General features: G+C 44.5%; 1 protein-coding gene across 1 annotated transcript in view; it reads right to left on the bottom strand.

Moving 5' to 3' along the window:
- Nucleotides 1-20,878, bottom strand: part of LOC126637555 (fibronectin type-III domain-containing protein 3a-like) — a 39,702-nt gene that overhangs the window by 10,451 nt on the left and 8,373 nt on the right. Inside the window, 11 exon segments of the mRNA XM_050310904.1 lie at nucleotides 560-613; nucleotides 1,293-1,431; nucleotides 2,599-2,658; nucleotides 2,924-3,078; nucleotides 4,218-4,273; nucleotides 5,147-5,419; nucleotides 6,389-6,617; nucleotides 8,210-8,248; nucleotides 8,250-8,287; nucleotides 9,136-9,211; nucleotides 12,948-13,075. Coding sequence (XP_050166861.1) covers nucleotides 560-613; nucleotides 1,293-1,431; nucleotides 2,599-2,658; nucleotides 2,924-3,078; nucleotides 4,218-4,273; nucleotides 5,147-5,419; nucleotides 6,389-6,617; nucleotides 8,210-8,248; nucleotides 8,250-8,287; nucleotides 9,136-9,211; nucleotides 12,948-13,043 — 1,215 coding nt within the window. The 5' untranslated portion in view covers nucleotides 13,044-13,075.

Genomic DNA, 20,878 nt, shown 5'->3' with positions numbered 1-20,878 from the left:
AAGCCCATCTCGTTTCACCCCCTGCCACGGGCAGGGACACCTTCCACCAGAAATGTCATTTCATCATTTAATAACAGTGAAAAAAGAAATGAATAAACCTAAAGAATGCAAAATCTAATGTCATCATTGGTCATACTGAACATGTTGATGGTCATTCTGAGCATTCCTGAGAATGAACCACATTTGGATTGAGGTGTTTGTTTATTTTGAATAATGTAAGATTTGACACAATAAACAACTGCAGTTAAAACATATTCTGGACATTTTTTGATCCCTTTGAATACATCTCAGTAAGAAGGCCAAAATCGGAGGGATATTTGTGACAGCTCCCAAAGACACAGATGCCCATCCAATTAAAGAGAGCACAGGAATTGATGATGCTCTGAAAGACAACTGAGGCAGTTTGACACTGTCCCCTCACACTGATCAATTGTGCCTTTAAACTGCCTGGACAGCTGCACTCAAAATAGCTGCTGTACCTAAGCAAAGAGTATTTTTAAATATAATTGCTCTACAGATGTCATTATGGTTTTTTTTTTGGTACTAGAAAAGGTCTTACCTCATCCCACTCTAAAAGAAAATTAGTTATTTTGGAACCATTGTCATTTGAGGACTGAAAATAAAGAAACAATGAAAAAAGAGTTAAAATCGAATGGTTGTACTTTTATAAATATTTTTACACATTAAACCAACATTTTAACAACTAAATATAATATGCTCCAACTGCCTTTTAAAACAAGGCTCTGGGCTGCTGTGCTACTTCTATTAATTCTGATAGTTTGAAACATTACCTTATGAATAGTTTTATTTTATGAATAAAGCAAGTTTTATTCTTAGAGTTTTTTCTTTGTGCCTTGCACTGTGTGCTCACCAACTGTCTGAGCAACATTTGTGCTTGTTATAAATTGGGAACTTCTTCATCTTCTAAGTACAGATTATACAAATAATTTCACTGAAGTCATTTAGCTGTAACCATTGCATGGGTCAGGATAACTATAGGAATATTAAGTTGTATCTATTTATCATGTAGGAACCCAAACAAAAACATAAATACTCCATTCTTTCCTCTCTGCCAGTTCAGAAGAGAACTTTCCTACAGAACAGTTCATAAGAGACCTGCTACCAACTCTGCCACACTAAAGCTGCAGGTGAGAAACTCAGTAAACACTGAAAGAGGAAGAAAACAATCATTTCATTATCAGTGTTAACTGAGCAACTTAAGAGGCAACACCTAAAGTAAACATATACATGAATCCAGCAGATCCCACTGCACACCCAGCTCTGGTTCTCACCTTCCACTGCAAGCTCAGGCTGTTTTTGGTTCTGTTAATCAGCTTTGGGGCAGCAGGACAGTCTGGCTCACAGCTCTCTGTAGTGAAGCTCACCAACTCCGAAATGGACTCCTTGATGGAACTGCTGGTTGCTGAAACTCTGAACAAAGGAGAACGAATGATGTTGCTGCTGCATGAGCACCTGGAAACCTGAGGAGAGAGCTGCTGGCTTCAGAAATGCACTTAATCCCAAGCAGGGGCTGCAGGGTGTCTGCACACAGAGCAGGGACGGCATCACACAGGTACCTGCTGATCCCAGAGACCCCATTTGCCATCCTTCATTTACTTTACAGTTACTCTCTGTCACAGTGGCCACACTCTAGTGCTGAAATACACGTGGGATGCAGGATGGAAACTGCAGTGTTCCCAAATGGTAAAGGGGGCCCTGACTGGAGACGAGCCTTTTCCTAAAAAGACCCTGAGATTCAAATACAGCCAATACTTGGGCAAGAGTACAGACACTGAAATCTGAAGCAGCTGAATCAGCTGCTCAGGCCATAAAATCATGGGTTTTAGGATAATTGTTTAATCTCTTCAAGATCTGTGCTCATTTCTCTGTGTTTAGTTGGCCTGTATGGAAAACAACCCCCAAATCACACCCCGCCTGTGCAAGTGGAGCTGTGCTGAGTATTCCACACACTCAGAATGTTTCTGCAGCTTAAGAACAGGACTTTGCTTCAGCAAATCTCCAGTCTGCTCTCCTCCTGTGCCCCAGCACTGACTCTTCACACATTCCCTGGCTTGTTTAACCAGCTGGGCTCTCCCTGAGCAGTCCCACACCTCCCTCAGGATTATTTACTGTGTGGCAATTCCTGACCGTCACGTCTCGTTCCCTGCTCACATCCGACTTCCCACTTGGGCCGGTTCCCCATCCCCTCCTTGCACTGCTGCACTTCACACAGCCTACTCTGCAAATCAAGCTGACAGGTCAGACTTTCAGATCCAATTTCAAGGCTAAATCATTTCATTTACCACTGCCTTCAGCCTACAACAATCATCTCACTCGGTCCAATCCTCTTCTGAAGATAGAGAGTAACACAGAAAAACTCACAGTTTGAGAAACAGAGAAAATGGTGGGGAGGAAAATGAGGTGACATCGTAATGAAATCAGAAGATGAGTGGGAACTCAGACAGCCAAACCAGTGTCCAAAGCCACGGTGTTTTTATCAGAGTCTTCCTCGAACAGTTTGGATCACACCTCTTACCATGAAGCCACAGTAATTCTGTAATTCCCCAAGCATTAATTATTTCCTTCCCAGCAGCATACCTGGCGTGATAATCAGTTGCTGGTCTGAGATCAGGAAGTGTAATTGTTAATTCCTCCCCACTGTGAAAAGGCAAAAACAAACAAAAAGCAGAGTTACAGCTCCTCCTTAAACCTTCGAGGCTCAAAGCTCATTGAAAAGCAAAACCACGTAGAGCACATTTAATTTTCCCACTGTCCACGTAACTCTTTAGTGAAATTACTTAAAATTTATTTCATGTGAAGTAGGAAGGTCTGCAAGTCAACAAACAGCTCCTGATAGAGAGATTGCTGATTGGTTAATGGTTTAAACATGGCAATTGTGCTTAAAGGAAGAAACTAAACTTACACATAGACAGATTTAAATTTTCCATTTTTACCACTGTTGGATATTGCTACTTCAAATGTAAATGCTGCTGGACTATGACTATGGCTCTCTCCATTCTGTGAACTAACTGGGAGATTCCAGGACAGAACGGCTGATCTTGCTTGTATATCAGAAACCTATTAAAAGCATAAATAATGCAAGTAAGTTTGCTTTCTGCAAGAAAAGGTTTGTTAGTCAACAACATGGTGTGGCTAGTTTGCCTATGAAGCTCCTCACTGGAGGAATTCTTTACCTTTGCAGTGGAAATACCGAGGCATTATTTGAATTTCAATTATTTCCTCTAACCAGCACAGTAAAGGCTTTTCCCTTCAATCACCAAACAAAACAGACACATCACACTGGCTCGGGGCAGGGAGAGAAAATTCCTGTGTCACCGTTTGCATCGCTCATTTGGAGCAAATTCTCAGCTGTGGAGCCTTGGACACTGCCACCAGAGCAGTGTTAGGCACAGACACCTCATTTTCCTGCAGCTCCCTCACATCACATTTAACCACCGAGCCAAGGGACAGCAAGAGGCTCTGATTTCAAGACTGAAATTTCTTGCCTAAGTTTTTTTTTTGCTGCTGGATTCCCACACTCCAAATTCCCTCTGACAAAGGCAACACGGCCCTCTGGTAGCATTAAATACAGATGAGAGAAGCAGTAATGAAAAAATAATAGTGTAACAAAAAAACCCCTCAAAAACTGGTGTGAAGGAACACAACCCATGTTTGCTGTACAGATAGTGCAGAGAAGAGCTCATTAAACTTGCTCAAGATCAAAACCAGACATTTAAATTAACCTCACTAGACTCCAGCTTCCTAAGTAAGTCTGTAAATACTCAAATATTTGCTCCAATTTCTCAATATAATATAAGAAGAGGATCTATTTGTGTCAATTTTATTCCCAATATTCTTAAATCCTCTATGCTGAGCAAAGGATGGTTCCAAGGGAGGACAGACTTGCAATAGTTTAGCAGGCCCTTGGTATGCAAGGCACTAAAGCCTTGAATACACCAGAAAACTTCACCAGTGGAATATTCTGGGATTACAGACTGAGAGACTGAGTCAGACAGTTTTAGAGAGCTGAGAAATAGTGAATTTCCACAGCATGGCTGCCCTTTCCCAGCTACAAACTCTTGACAGCTAAACTATATTTATTTTCTCTATTTACAAAATAAACCATTAAGAACAAAGAGAAAGGGATCAATAAGACACAAGTTATTTTATACAAAGCATATCCACAGAAAAGAATGGGATTTAAGGATAATACTTACGACTGGTTTGCCAATGCTCAAGTGAGTATCACATTTCTTGGATTCCGTGTCAGATTCTGAAATTTCAATACAAACCAGATTAATCCCAAACCCTGAGAGCAAGCCAGGCTGTTACCAAAAGGCCACCACGAGATGGAGTTGGCCTCATTAGGGCTTTAACAATGGTACTTATTGTGCAAAGTTCATTTCCCCTGTTTGTTTTGGCTGTGTGAGGGGGAGAAACACGAACTATCCAAAACTAACAGTGTTACAAAAACCCTTTTAGTACATCCTGCACAAAGGGGATCTTTTCCTAATCTGAGCATAAATGGGTTTTCTTTGACAACACAAAAAGATTCCTCTGAAAATGAAAGGTGTTATAAAAATGACAATAAGATCTTATCTCTGCTTTTGAGCTTTCCTGGAATTTCTACAGCAGAACAATCACGATCTGGAAGAAGCCTGACACTGCCTCAAACCAACAGCAAAGATAGTCGGACTGGCACGAGGCATTTTAGTAGCCAAAGCTGAAATTACAACTCATCAATCAGCAGCCTGTGCAGATACTGCTCTAATCTTCTTATTTCTTGAAGTATTAAATAGCACCCACTCAGCCAAAAAGTACCACAAAGAATGACACCACAAGCCTTAAGTACCTACAGCTCATCCTCAGCTGGAGTATTGATCAGTCCTGGGCAGAAATGGCAGGGAAGTAAAAAGGTTTAAAATTCAATTTTCCTCAGGACTTATTGGATAAATCTCAAATGAGCAAACTTGATATTACTATTATTTCTAGAGAAAAAAAATCTGAATGTAGTGAAAAGCATTTTGGGCTTTCTCTAAGCCTGAACAGCCAAAGAAACATATAAATTTAGAGCTTATTTTGCAATGAACTTACAGACCTGTTAGGAAAGAATTCAGGTTTCTTTTCCCCTTTCAATGCAACCTACCTCCCATCTCTGCATCTGGACTGCCCTTTGTTTTTCCTGTCTGCTTCTGCTTTAGTGCTCCTCCTGCCCCTTGCTGTCCCTTCCCATTCCCATTGGGAATTGTGGCACTGGAAGAATTAACAACTTTGTGTGGTGAGGAGGGAGGACTGTTCAGTTTATTGTTGGTGTGACCACTGGCTTGTCTGTCTTTCAGTCTCTTCTTCAGGTGCTCCTGCATTTTGAGACTCCTTTCATCCCGCTGGATGAAGTTTGTCCTTCCATGGGAACGAGGTTCTACAAAGGAAGGAGAAAGTCATTCATTGCTCAAACCACTGACTTGCCATCTGACAAACACTCTAAGCTGGAAGAATCACTGCAGTGAAACCACAGGCTGAACCCCCCAGGAACTCCCCTGAGCTCTGTCTGGAGGCTCAGGGATTTTTGAGAGCTTTTTAAACTGAATTCTTCAGGCCTTTTTCCCGTCAGCTGCTCCAGGTCCTGCCTTACAGCTGCTTTCCTTCCCTGCCACAGCCCCATTTGCAAAAAAATAAGCAATTTTAGGACCCAAACTAACTTTTTTAAAACACAGTTTGGGGGCTACTATTTTAGCCTAGACATGAGTCAAAACACCTTAATTATCAACTTAAACTTGAGAGACAGATAGTGAATGGTCTTACATAGCTTAATTTCTTTCTGTTTTAACTCTTGATAATATAATAAGGTGTGTAATACTCTGGAATATGTAAAAGCTTGGAATAATTCACCATGACCCCAGTCCTTCACTGAGATACTGATTCATTCAGTTTTTAAATATAGAGTGGACTTGCACTTCACCCTCCAATGTGGATAACTATGTTTTTCGGTTTATAGATTATTTTCATTCTCTTTTTAGTCATATTTAGACTCAAAAAAATACATTCATATATCAAATTAAACACATTTTCAAGCCGAGGCTGTGACAAAACACAGCAGTTTTGCAGAGCCCAGTTTTAGGCAGAGGCAGAAGCCACCACTGTGGGATTTACAGTGCCAAAAGCAGGGATCTATGGAAAACACCCAGGATCAGAACACTTCCCAGGCACTGCCTTTGCATTAAAGATGTAAAAATGAAACAGCAGCCCATTTAAGCTCTCCACAGCCGCAGTCTGCACTCGAGTGCCCGCAGAGCAGGCTCGCAGACACCCCGACACAGGGCTGCTCTGCCACCCCAGCGTGCCCCTCCCCGAGCCCAGGGGGTCCTGTCCCTGCCGGGAGCGTCCTCACCTTGCTCCTGGAAGACGTGTGGCGGCGGGTGCTGGTGGAGGAACTGCGGGGGCAGCTCCCCCGTGCCCACGGGGGGGAACACGGGGTGCGGGGGGTGCGGGAGCAGCGCGTGCGGGTGGGGCACGTAGTGGGGCACGTGGGGGGGCGGGGGCGGCGGGGGGTGCATGGAGGGGTGGAACTCCGAGTGCGGCACCACCACCACCTTCCGGACTCCGTTCTCCTCCACCACCTGCCACGCAACGGGAGAGACCCACGGTCAGCCAGAGACACCCTCACAGGTGAACAGGTACGTGAAATAAGGAATTCTGTGCCTGAGCCCACCCCCACAACCTGCCAGGCAGGGATCTGCACCCCAAACCCAATTCCAGGGGAAACCAAGTGTATTACTGGAAGGAAGAAGAGCTGGAGAGTCAACTGTAACACACCCCAGTGCTGCACAACCACAGAATCCCAGCACAGTTTGGGTGGGAAAGGACCTTACAGCCCTCCAGTCCCACCCACTGCCATGGGCAGGGACACCTCCCACTAGGCCAGGCTGCTCCAGCCTGGCCTTGGACACTTCCAGGGCTGGGGCATGGAACCTGTTCACCACTGCAGCTTTCCATCCCACTTTGGCAGAATCCAAAATGATCCCTGGGCTCCTCCAGACACGGGGAACACAAAGGTAAAGTCTCATCTCCTGACAGGAACAGCCTGAGTGACTCAAGCTGTGATTTAGAGTTCTTTTAGAACTTGTCAATCCCTGTCACAACAACCAAGGAACACAAACCAACCCTCCTGGTTTCAGGTGACAGCAAACACAGAATAAATGAATGTATTTTTCAGGCTGTACAGCTCAGCACTGCCAGGGCTTTGCGCTCTGTTTGCACTGATGGCTCCATTTCAGAGTGATGAATTACATAACCTGGAGGATCTTCCTTCAGGGTTTGTACCTACCCAGAACAGGAGAAGCCCAAAATGCAGCTGTGTGCAAAAACACAACCCAAGAACACACAGTTACAAGGTTTCAAGCCTACTCAGAAAATTTAAATGAATTTAAATATTACCAGAAAATGTCTGCAAAACCAAATTAAACTATTTGCTTTTAATTATTTCCCTTTAAAATCCATTAATTCAGCAGTAAATCAAACGGGTCATTTGAGCATCTCTGCTAACGGCTCAAATACCACACACAGGTCTGATCTGCTGTGAGTGAACAACACCCAGGAGTGGAAAATCCATGAGAATGGAAAAGCAAAGCTGGGAGAGCCCAAAGCCCTGCTGGTTTCACAGGCAGGTGTCACTGGAATGAGTGTTCCCATCACTAACATTCCCTCTGCTCCAACAGTGGGGTTTTGCTGGATGTTGAGGAGAGCAGGGGCACTGAAAACTCTGATTATTTATGACTATTTAGCTCTATTAAAATACAAAAACCTGCAGCCAGCTGGGACTGTTTGCATGACCCAGGCACCCACCCTCACCTTGTAAACAGGACTGATGGAAAACAAACATGTGGATCCTGTTAATGGATCAAGACAGTCAACTCAGAGCCATCTTTCTTACTAAAAGTATCTTCTGCTGCCAAAGAGTATTTTAAAAAAATCCTGGGAACCTGATCAAATTTTACTCAGTGAACAGAGGTGACAGAGCCCACAATGAAGTGAAATAATTGTTAAATTAAATGGAAAAAAATAGGAGAAATGCTTTTTTCCCAGCTAAAATAATCAATAAGATAAATATTATTTAAAAGCCCCACCCACATAAAATATAAGCCAAAAATCTATAAATGATATAAAAACATGTGATATAAAAATATGAAACAGAGGCATGAATGAAGTTTACCTGAGATACATAACCAGGAGGCACAAATATTGGTGGCATTGGAACCATTTGGTGACATCAGAGGGACATGTGCTGGACCTGGGGAGGAACAAGGGGCCACTTTTTAACAAACCAGGTTTCTCCCACCTGGAAACAGCTTTTTCCAAAGGTGGGAGCTCACCCTGGGGCCTGAAACACCAGCAACTGCATCTGCCCCGGCACTGGATTATTGGCTTTATCCCAACCACCCCCCTCAGGCAGCCACCAGTGTTTGTTTCATTGCACAAAAATCAGTGTAGATAATTTTAGCTCTTTATTTTGTGGCAGTTAACAGTCTGTAGTAATGCAGACAGTTGGTCTAGTATCTTTGTTTTTTTAAATTTTAAATAAGAATACATTGGTTTTCACATTTCAAGCTGAAAGGAAAGTATTCCTGTGTGAGACTTGATGAGAGCAGAATGGACACATTTTATATAATAACATTTGAAATGGTGAAAAATATGTCAAAAATAGAAATCCTGATAAATTCAGCTTGACTTACAGGAGATATTTTGCCCCAGCTAAGATGTGTTTGTCACTTACCCAGAAGGTAAAAAGGACTTTTCAGGCACAATTGGGAGCAATAATTCCCCCAGCACGTGCCAAGGCTGTACCTGACAGCACACTGAGCTCACAGGGGCTGCTAAAGCTGTTTAGATTATTGTGGACTAAATCCCATGTAAACTCATTCCCAGGGTTCTGGGAAGACAGTCAGTCAAGGATCACTGCAAACCCAGCTTTTATAAATTCAAGTCTGCAGGATACAGGGGATCCTGGCACCTTCCCAGGGCTTTAACAAAGATCTGAGGTACTGCACTGCAAAACATATAAACTACATTGGATAGCACAGAAACAAACAGCAACTTCAGAGCCAAAATACTGGGGTTCAGAACTGCAGCTTCCCTTACCTTGAATACACTGCATGTGCCCATCTTCAGTTGTAATTGTAAATGTTTCACCTGGGTTTACCTGGACAAGAATAACCTGCAGGAAACAAAACACAAAAGAGGTGTTTGGCTTTTTTTCACATTTTAAGAACTATTTGGGGGGAAAAAAACCCATCTCTTCCTTCTCCCCACCTGTGAAATTAGAACAACAAAGCTCTGGCAACCTTGGAGCAGAAAAGCAAGACGAGACACTTGTGGGTGGGATGAGATTTCTTCATACTTTGACATAAAATCATTTTTGTTTCTCAGATTATCACCAGAAGTGCTTCCCTTGACACACCTGAAATAATTAACTAAGCTTTTAATTTCAGTTCCTTCACACTGCTCTTTCTTCTCTTACTGAGCCTCACTTTGCTTTTCCAGCTCCCCCCCCTCTGCCCTGTATCTACCAAAGGATCAGGTGTGTTTTTGTGTAACTGTGCAGTTAAAGAAGTGCAACCCCAGGGAGATTCTGCAGGTCACTGTGGACATGACCACATCCATCTGCACACAAATCCATGTGGAAATCTGCCAGAGTCTTCCCTCAGGCACCATCATGTCCCTGTGCAGGATGTCACAAACCATCACCTCAGCCTGCCCCATGCACAGAACATGTTTTTAGTCTCAGTGAAGTACTGGCAGCTGCAGTTTGATTGTAATTTTACTGCAACATGGCAAACTTCTGCAGTGAATTTTATGATACTCCACAGGCACAGGTCTAATTCTTTAGCAAAATGAGGGTTTGGCCAGGTAAGAACTGCATTACACAGTCAAAATTCCCCACTGGTGACAGCCAGCACGTGAAGAAAGGCCAGTGTAAAAACAGAAATAAAATATATTTGTTAAATTAGCTGTGAAACTCAAACAGTCTAATCTTCCATCCTTCAATTTTTATAAAGTATTTTTATGCTGTTCATGGAATAGTTGTATCAGGTAGATGGGACCTGCAGAGATCACCTGGTCACCCAATTCCTGCTAAAATGAGCTACTCATGACATCAGTGAATAAATCTATTCTGTGCTGACACACCTCCCGTGATGGAGCTCCCCAAACCCCCCAGGCACCTGCACCACCCTCACCTTTCACCACCCTCATCAGTGCACACTCAAAGGAACAGACTGAAAAATGCCATTTAACACTGATTTTGCAGCTTCTGCATATTGGTATATTAATCTTGACTTTATTTTTTATAGCATCCCTTGTACAGGAGAATTGATGCTCCTTGTACAGAATTTCCCTTTGGGTAGATGAGTTGTTTCTAGACACAATTAAACCACCAAGAACCCCTGCAAAGGCCATTTAGCCAGTCAGTAATACTTATTGTGGTTCTGGGAGAAGGAAAGATGGCAGAGAATACTTTTTAACAATGGTAAATCAAAACACTGGAACTTCAGCAGATCTGTCATTTCAGCATGTAAGTAAATTTGACTTTAATGCTCCTGAATTCCTCAGAGCACAGAGAGAAAAGTGATGTTAATTGTTTAAAGAAAGCTGACAATAACGGGCTGGGGATCTGCCAGAGCACAGGGAACCAGGGAAGAGGAGTTTTGCTGGGGATGGGATCAACCCTCCCAGCAAAGCTCCTCCTCGAGGCAGGAGAGGGATCCTCTGAGGGATCCTGAGCCTCTGAACGTGGCAGATCTTCAGAGCAGGTCTCAGTGAACTCCAGTTCTCAGAAGCAGCTCAGGAAACTCGAACTGAGCAAAGATCCCAAGCCAGTGGTGCAATCACAGGCTGCAGCAGCTCCAGCCTGGAATTCCAGGAATGCACAGGCAACGTCTTGGAGGAATGACTCACTGTAATTAATGAAGCAAATGCAGCTCCATCCACCTTCCAAGGAGGCACATTTCCAGGAAGCTGGAGCCTCTCTAATGAGTGGATCTGGGCCAAGTTCCACGCAGGGAGTGCTGGAGCCCAGACCTGCCAACACCTCCGGGTGTCCTGGGCAGCCCCTCAGAGCCAGGCCATCAGCACAGGGGGACACCCATTGCCAAGCACCAGGCTCTGCTTTCATCCCTTAGCCACACACTTCCCACTGCTCAAGTTTGTGCAGAACAACAACAACAAAAAAAACAAAAAAACAAACAAACACAAAACTTCCAACTTTTTATATAAATTATATATTTATATATATGTCCTCTGCAGCCCTGGTAGTGAAATAATTAAAAATCATCTGTACTAATACAGATTCTAAGTCAAGATTCTATTTAAACTTCAAACCTACTCTTCAAATGCATTTCCAAGATACAACTCCTTTTTCTCTCCCTTTTCTGCTCTCAGGGGTTGCAAACAGTCTGCTCTAGGTTCCAAAAATGTCACCTCCTTATGGCTCATTCAGCACACAGTGACCTGCACCAAGACATGTCCCACACACAGCTCTGGGACAGGGGCCAATTAGATCTACTGGATTTCTTTTCCTTGATCTCTTTTCCTCATGTAACATGAAACACGAGGTTCTGGGCAGGGCTGAAATTTCACCTTCTAGTGCCAGGACTTCTGAAACAGCTGAGAGACTCCACAGCTTTACTTATTTCCAGACACACTCATTGTACTTCCATCTCCAGAGTCTGGGGCAAAAGGAGAAAAGTACTTTTTCTTTGATAAATTGAATACAAGACAACCCTCTCCTCCTTCCCATCTGCAACAATGACAAATCAAAGAATATCTCGTTTCAAATTTTCCAGCATTTATTGTCTATAAATGACCCCTACCAATTCATGATTATTTTGTTGTGCCCTGTTCAGTCACTGCACATTCAAATATCCCAAGGGCTTCTCTGTCACCACAATCATTCCATGACAGTTATCCCCTGGAAACTTTTATGCAATTTTCCCTTCTGGATTAACCCCTGAATTCCCATTTCACTTGGTGCCAGACACTTGAGGGGATGAACTGATCAGATTAAAGCAGTGGGCAGTTTGTCCCTTGCTTCAACAAAATGGTTATTTAACTCCAGGTACAGAAATCCTTCCAATGTATGTTTTGTTATTAGAGAACCCTTGAACAGCCCAGGTTGGAAGGGACCTTGAGATTATCTGGTTCAACCCTTTGTGGGAAAAGGAGCCTAAAAAAGATGCAGTGTTGAAGTGTCAGGATGGCTGTGAGATTTCTGAGTGCACTGCCAAGTCTGTCTCCAGAGGCTGGGAAGATCCTCAGCATTTACAGCACAAGGAACTCTGCTTCTACTGCCAAACAGTAAATGCACTTCATGTTTACTGACAACTTATACAACCTTGGGCTTCAAAACTCTTTTACTTTCACTTTTGCCTGTATTTCTAATCCTCAGGTACTTCTGGAGGGTTGTGTCCAATAAAACTCTAAAGTTTCAACTAAATGCACTCAGGTTTCACCACTGCACTGTAATTATTAATGAAGACACTTAATAGCAGGAAGCCAAGGTCTTTCCTTTCATTTTCCTCTATCAGACTTCTTGCTTTAGAGCCCTGCAACCACTTGCTAATCTTTATTCATTATTTCACACGAGTTTCAAAACCTTAGTGCTTTATTAAACCCATATATTATATTCTCCCTTTGATCCTTGGAGTCTGCAGTGTAATTTTAAAGCACTTCCATGTGCAGAACAAACACTCCCTTCACCCAGACGAACGCTGAGTGGTTTTTTCCTCCCTGTATTTGCACTTCTGTTTAAGTGATGACATCAGTGCTGGGAACCACATCCTCCCCTAACTCTGCAAATCAGTATCAGAGCCGGGGTTTTTTGAGTCTCCTCCTCTTGCAGCCACAATGCCAGCTGTTCCCAGCGTTCCCTGGCGCACAGGGCAGGATTTACTTGCCTGCTGGATGCTGTCCCCGTTGACCATGTGAGGTAGAAGTGGCACTTCATTCAGCAGAGGGGTGGCTTCCAAGGGGGGCGGCTGGTCGGCCATCATTTCTTGGGACCGTTCATGGACACGTCCACCACCTGCTCCAAGAGAGGCACAGGGACAACGTCACACCCAACTTCTCATCTCTAACTATTTAATTTATTCCATACAGACCCTTCTCCCCAAATTATCCTCTTTAATGGTCATGAATATTCAACTTGCCAAACGAGTGCTGCAATTGGTACCTCAATGCAGCAATTGCACACTGGGGGAATTGGCATTTATGCAGCACTTTACTCCTAAATTTGCATTTACAATTCTTCTACTCCAGACCCCAAGTTTTAGGCTCAATAATGCACATGCCACATATACATTTCAGTCCCTGTGATGACCAAAAAAGCCCCCAAACATGTGTGATTTCTCCAGAATTGCAACATGTCCTCAATACAGAGTCTGACACGGTGAAAACAAGGCTTAAGACAACCCCAAAAAGCATTTTGTACCAAAGTCTTCAACTGAGCCCCATGGAGAAATGCAAAGGAAAAGTGCTGCATAGCTGTGGACTCCCAGGCAATAATCTGCAATTACAGCCAGTCAAAACACAGTGCACATGGTAGGGAATTTTCGGTGTGTAGTTAATCCAGCATCCATAAAAAGCACAAGATAACAGGATGCAGGAAATGCTGACACTTCCTTCTCCCTTCCCATTACCTCCTGTAAACCAGAAGGCAAAGTGTGGGTAGGATGGTTTATTCCTTAAAAATAAAAATCAAAACCAGACTAAAAACATCCCCCCCAAATCTGTGCACGACCCAAGTCAGGCTGTGCCCAGTCCTTGTTCAGTTCTCTACAAGCTGCAAGGAAAGGAGAGAGAGGAAAACCCCCAATGAACTCTGCACCTGTGGGACTGAATTTCCAGATTTACAACACTGACTTAGCATTTCTGCTGCTTTTAACCCCTTTTGTTCACAAAAGGCCTGCAATAAAGCTGACACTACCAGGGTTTCTCCTCTACTGCCACGGCAAGGTAAAGGAGCTGGTGGAGTCCACTGATAAAACCCACATTCCTTCTTGTTTGCAAAAGCACCTCAAAATAAGAGATACAATCACACAGCCACGAAATGCAGCACAACAAACTCCTCGAGGCTTCCCAAGAACCCCCAGCGCCTCACAAACAACTTGTTTTCCAGGTCTGCTCCACTCACAGTTTTAAGAGGCCAAACACGAAGGTGCAAGGGCTGGACACGACCTCCAAGATTAAATTTCTATCAGGTTACACTTGCTATATATATTTAATATATTTAGCTGCCTTAGCATGTTATTTATTTCCTGAATAAAATAATCTCCTATTTGTCAGGCTCAGAATTGCCTCTGCCAAGGACACAAACTCAGCTGATGGTATTTAACTATTCCACTTAAAAACCCCTCAAGGAATGGTAAAATTGAGGCAGCTTTTCCTCCTCTACACCTCTCCCATTTTCAGATGTTTAGAGGTTGGATTTAAGTCTAAAGAACCATAACAGGAATATGCTATACAGAGGCAAAATGAAAATTCTTTATTTTTTATATGCAACAGTCCCAATTTCTTTCATCTCTGAACCTCAAAGACGACAGAAATTAGTACTTAAAATAAAGGGGAAACCCCTTTACCAAAAAGCAACTCCAGCTGCATTCAAATGTTCAAGCAACCAAAATAAGCAGCTGCAGAAAAACATGTTCTGAAACAGGTCCCAAAGCCACCTGCGATTCTAAATGAACGTTCTGAGTTTCTATCCTCGTCCTCTGTGTTGGTTAAATTAATTTTCTGAGGCTTTGTCTTTAGGACAAATTGTAGAGCAGAGCCCCAACATCCACTTGGGGTTTAGAACGCTTAATCTCCTGCCTGATGGCTCAGGTAGTGTTTAATTCCCATTGACACCACACACACATTCTACCTGCTTAGTGCTGTAATCTCATTTTTCAGAGGAGGAACTTAATACTTGGAGCATCAGGAAACAGCTGTTTTTATACAGTTAACGACAAACAGCAAAAATAGCAAATTTCGTGTCTTGGCAGGAATCTCCACGTGGGCAGAGAAAATAGAAGTCCTGCCACAAACGGAACCATTTTCAGAAGTTCTGGGCAGTTCCACCTGGCTCCCAGCGCTGATATTTCCCTGTGCAGCTGGGCTGGGGTGGCTGCGAGCTGCAGAACGCTGAGGACAAAGAGGAATGTCCTGACAGATTGGAAAAAAAACAAGTTGTTTTGGTTTTTCAGCCCTGCTTCATTCCTTGAACATCGTGATAAGAGCAGCGAAGACACCACTGCCCTCAGAGGGAGCCCAGGGAGGGAGGGGGACTCGACCCCTCCCCAGTTCAACAGGTAAAACTTTTCCAGGGAAACAGAACAAGATCCAAACAGATTCACCTCCCCAAAGGCTCCATTTCACTGGAGGAAGTAGGTGGTATTTGGGTAAATAAAAAGAGAATTCCTGAAAAGTTATTACATACTCAGCACAATTTCCTGCAAAACATAACAAAGACAGGGCTCTATCTTGAAAAGCCATTTCCCAACACCCTCCCACAGCTTGGAGCAGGGAGTGCAGCCCTGCCCCACAGCCCTCAGCCACAGGGACAGGCTGAGCCCACGGAAAAGGTGGAGGACAACCACTGCCTGGGCAAGGAGACTGCAGGATCCCGAACCCACCTCCATCCACACTCCCACAAAATCACTACAGGATGCTTTGGGTTGGGAGGTGTCTTTAAAGACCCTGCCACGGGCAGGGACACCTTCCACCAGCCCAGGTTGCTCCAAGCCCCCTCCAACCTGGCCTTGGACACTTCCAGGGATGGGGCAGCCACAGCTTCTCTGCCCAACCTGTGCCAGGGCCTGCCCACCCTCACAGGGAGGAATTCCTTCCCAATATCCCATCCAACCCTGCCCTCTGGGACTGGGAAGCCATTCCCTGTGTGCTGTCCCTCCATGCCTTGTCCCCAGTCCCTCTCCAGCTCTCCTGGAGCCCCTTTAGGCCCTGCAAGGGGCTCTCAGGTCTCCCTGGATCCTTCTCTTCTCCAGGTGAGCCCCCCCAGCTGTCCCAGCCTGGCTCCAGAGCAGAGGGGCTCCAGCCCTGGGAGCAGCTCCGGGGCCTCCTCTGGACTCTCTCCATCATCTCCACATCCTGTGCTGCTGTTCCCAGGGCTGGGGCAGCTCTGCAGGGGGGTCTCCCCTGAGGGGGCAGAGGGGCAGAATCCCCCCCTGCCCTGCTGCCCACGATCCCTGTGGGATCAGCCCAGGGCACGGGGGTTCTGGGTGCCAGGGCATGTCCAGCCTCTCACCCACCAACACCCCCAAGTCCCACCAAATCCCACAGCCCTAAAACTCTGGCAGTGATTCCAGGCTTCCTCTAGACCCTCAGTTTTACCCCAGGCCAAGTCAGCCTGGAGAGGCAAACCCAGCTGGAGGGTTGTTCATGGCCCAAAATGACCAACCCACCCACCAGGAGAACTGTATCAAAGAGCTACTCGGGTCCCTAGAGCCTCTTTATTCCATCACATCTCAGGAACAGGGGCTCAAACTGCTTTTGCCACGCTCTGTTCTTGGGTATTTGAGGTTAATCCTCAGTGGTTACTGTCGGAGTGGTCAGGGGGAAAAAAAAATAAGGAAACTTAGAACTGACAGGCTGCACTGACATTAAAGATGAGCTAATACACTAAATTTTAGTCTAAAAAAACCAAGAATAATCCCATCTGGAAGTGTTAAAGTCTAGGCAAATTTTGTAATTTATAGGAATTTACTGTAACTTAGTGAATCACTAAATATGAATCAATAACAGAATTTCTAGAGGTGTCTCTCCAGCTTTGTCACCCTGTCCTGGAGATTTCTGACTCAGTATGGAATTAAACAGATTGAGTTTTAGGAAAGGTTACATTTTGCAAGGGCATTTCTGACCTGATTCATTTTTTTGTGGTGGTTTCTATTACACACCAGCTAAAGGTCACTCCCAAACCTGGTTTGAGCTGAGGGATGAATTCAGCCCACAAAGCATGAAAGCCATAAAAATTAAAATAATTGGGATTAATCACCTCTGAAACAAACCTGAAGTAGGTTTAGCTGAGCTGGAACAAGTGATAGTGGAGATCACATTCCTAAGTTAAATAAATTTTGTTTTCACAGATTAGTTGTTCAACACACACCCCCCCCCAAAAAAAAGCTAAAATACAGTCATTTATTTCACATTTAAAAAAATGTTTTAAACTAAATAAAAGCAATTCCTGTTGCACAAACAGACCCTGGGACGTGTTCTGGAGTGACTGCACACTGGGCTGGTGTAATATGGTCACTCATGTCAAGCATATTCACAGCAAGGCCACATTTTCCACACGCTGCCTCAGCCACAAAGGCTTCTAAGAAACCCAGCAAAGCTGTGGGACTGGCCTCCCAGCAAACAATTCCCGTACACAGAGCTGGGCCTGACCTCACTTCCTGCCAGGGGGAAAATGCAGAGCCCCTGCAAGGCTGCAGAGCCCCTGCAAGGCTGCAGAGCCCCTGCAAGGCTGCAGGGTTGGCCTTGCCTGTCTCCAGGCGGGTTCCTCCCCGGCAGCGCCGCTGGAGCCTGGCCAGCCCCAGGAGCCACGTAGGGCTGGCTGATTGCAGCACCCACGGCCAGAACAGCCCTGAGCTCCTGCACGGCACAGCCACAGCCCAGCCAGGGCTCAGGGACACCGGGGCAGCCTGCCAAGGGCTGCCCAACATCAGGGGTTCACCAGGCATTTGGGAATTCAAACCTCAAACTGTCTGTAGCACTTCCGAAAGTGAAGTAACGAGCCACTCCAGGACATGGAATTCCAGTTACCAACAAAGAAATGGTGGGAGCTGATGACCTTAGAGGTCCTTCCCAACTTTAATAATGACTCTATAAATGCTCAGTGCACTCCTTGCAAGAAGGAGTTGAGCATTACTGCCCAGAATTACCGACCCTCCTGTTTCCATCTCCAACCCCGCAGCTCGGGATGAGGCACCACGTTCGACTCTGGCACTTCCACCCAAATGACACAAACTCCAACATCACAACAGTAATACACTGGGGAAAAAAAAAAGCCATGGCCAGAATAACTGTCCTGTACAAACACATCATTCCTGGTTCATCCAGAGATTTTGGAGCAGTCACCAGTAAACAACACCACAGCAACCACTTCCAGCCGTGTTTCTCCTTAGCCCCTTACACTGAATTTGCAGGGCATGTAAACACACAGAGATTGTGTTCTATCAAAAAATAAGATCCATTTAATGAACTGAAGAAACAGCTTTCTCATTGGAATTGCATCCTTTCATCACCAACAGAAGGTGAGTTATCCGCTGTGTCGCAGTGTTACGGATTTAGCAAGTTTTGAAAATCCTGTTGGCTCTTGTTAAAATATTTTACCAGTAATTTAATATATCCCACAGTCTAAATGGGGAGAACACTGCAGACAGCAATGGATCAGCTTCATTCCACTGTCCAACACAGAAAGTGAACAGTGTCCATAGACAGCAAAAAATTAGTTTATAATCCCAGACAGAAGCTATCCCAAATTACCATAACTTTCATTTTAGTCAGTGCTGGATGTAAGATGAAAAAGCTCCTGTTCCAAGGAACTTATTACTGAAATGCAGGGTTTAATTTTTATTGAAATCCAGCATGCCTGAGTTAGAAAGAACAATGTGTCCAGGATGGAGAGCTGGGAATTCAGCAGAAACTTCCTGATTTCCAGGTTCAGTGCCCTATGCAACCTGCCAGCCTGGTCCTGGGTTTTCATTTATTGCAGGAAGCAAACTACCACAATATTGCTATTTACTAAAGGCAGCATTGTGTCAAACCCTAAAGCTTTAATGATACCTTTTTATACTGACAGAACTACTAATTAGGATTATAAATATTATCTAATATAGAAAAATATAGTCAATATATTCTCTTTAAGTCGGGGGAAAACTCATGTTCTCTGATAAAGAAAATTATGAATTATTGCCATGCCTTAAAATCCAAATCTCCTGCAAACTGAAGCTTCTGAGTATTTTACACACATTCCACCCTGTCAGTTCAATTTTCCATCAGTCATCTCCAAAGGTTGTTCCAAGAACAACCACAGACCCAAACAAAAGCCATCCCCAACCTCGGGCTAAGGAATAACCTTGTCCAAAAGATCCAACATCATTTATGACTCCTAAAAAACCAGATTTGAAATTTATGCCCCACACAGCTCCGAGGTGAGAAAAATCTTGAGGAAAAAACAAAAACACACAGGCTGCCCTCTGCCACCCACGCTTTTCAAATAAACATCACTTTTAAGGTATCATCCCAAGCCTAAAATAGTCCCCCTGTGCCCCAGGACCACACGTGAGACCTGTGGGGTGCACTGGTGTGCTCTGAGCGAGGCGAAGGCACCGAGAGCTTTAACAGAAGCTCAGTGAGACCTGAGCTCTGGAGGGACCACCACCACTCCATAAGTCATCTGTTCCCCACCAAACACGTGTTTGGATTCGAATGCTGGCAGTAATTTATAATGCCACCCCGGTGGGTTTGTCAGCAGCATCTTGTGTGAAGTTTGGCTTCCAGCCAGAAGGGCAACACGACTTGGTGTGATCCTGGAAATGTTCAGGACTGACCCAACGATTGTGCTCAAAGATTTGGAATACTGAGAGCTGAGGGCCCAAAGTCCTTCTGATCCAGGGAGGACCGACCCAGGTGAGCTCTGGGACCCCAGGAAAACATTAAAAACTCAGTAAAATTCCACCCCAGCTCCACACACACACACAGGACCAGGTTTCCACACTCTGCTCCAAGTGTTTGCTTCCAGCAACTCCCGAATCACAGAAGGGTTTTAATTGAGCATTAACTCTCATCTCGCAGGGTACTGTCAGTCCTAAAACTCTCCCTGGAGGAGGAGTAAGATTGGGATGGAAACCCTCATATCAGACACCAAAATCCCTGAAGGCACCAAGAAACAGCAGATAAACCCCATGGAGACACGTGGAGCTCTGACCTCAGGGACAGTATCCCCTTCCATCCTCCTTATCCACCTGGATCAGGTTCCTGCTGTGACCGTGCCAGGAAAGCAATAAAACAATTGCTCCTCTCCACCCCCACCCAGAAACTCCCCAAGCACCACCCACTGCACTCCAGGATTGTTTTCCAGCCTGCAAGTGCAGCCCTGAGGATTGCAGGGGCCACAGAGGCCAATGACCAGTCAGGGTGGTCAGTGCCCACCCTCCAGGGTCACACACTTTTCCAGGGACTGCTCAACTTCCTGCTGTTCTTCCCAAGAGAAACTGCGCTGGAAGGAGCTCTGTGAGCTGGGAACAAAGAACCTGTCACTGCCCAGAGCACCCCAGCTTTGAGTTGAGCTCTGCTTTAACAACATGCTCATGTGAGGGCCATGTCTGTCCTCAGATTATTCTTTTAAGAGGCCTGCAAAACTTGCAGTAACGGTTTCTATAATGCAAACACGACATAACTTTGGGATAAATATTTTCCTTCATTGCTTTAGTTCTAATTTTGTGTCTTTTCCCTCACTGCCAGAAAAGCAGAGTCGAATCCTAAGCACTTGTGTGCTGCTTCCTAATTGACCAGTGCCATCAACCCAAACCCAGGAGCTCCTGAAACATCCTAATCCTGCTTCTAGGAGAGAACTGAGCACCCCAAAGAAAGGAGCCCTTCAAGTGTTTCATTCTTATTTCAACTTTAAAAAAAATAATGGGATTAAGGTGTTTTCCAGCTGTATCAATGTTGTTAAAAAAAATAAAATAAATGTAAAACTGCTTCTTTCCACCTGTTGGGAAAATTACATGTTCTGGCATCAGCTGAGCTGCTCATTTTAATGTCCTAAAGCAAGAATTTTTCAAGCTGATATGGAAAAAGCTTTAAATAAATGCAACATAACAACATC

The sequence above is a fragment of the Myiozetetes cayanensis genome, unplaced genomic scaffold (assembly GCF_022539395.1).
Source record: "Myiozetetes cayanensis isolate MyiCay16 unplaced genomic scaffold, myiCay2020 scf15, whole genome shotgun sequence".
NCBI classification, from domain to species: Eukaryota; Metazoa; Chordata; class Aves; order Passeriformes; family Tyrannidae; genus Myiozetetes; species Myiozetetes cayanensis.
Note: the sequence above shows the minus strand (reverse complement) of the source record. Positions and strands in the feature narration are given on the sequence as shown.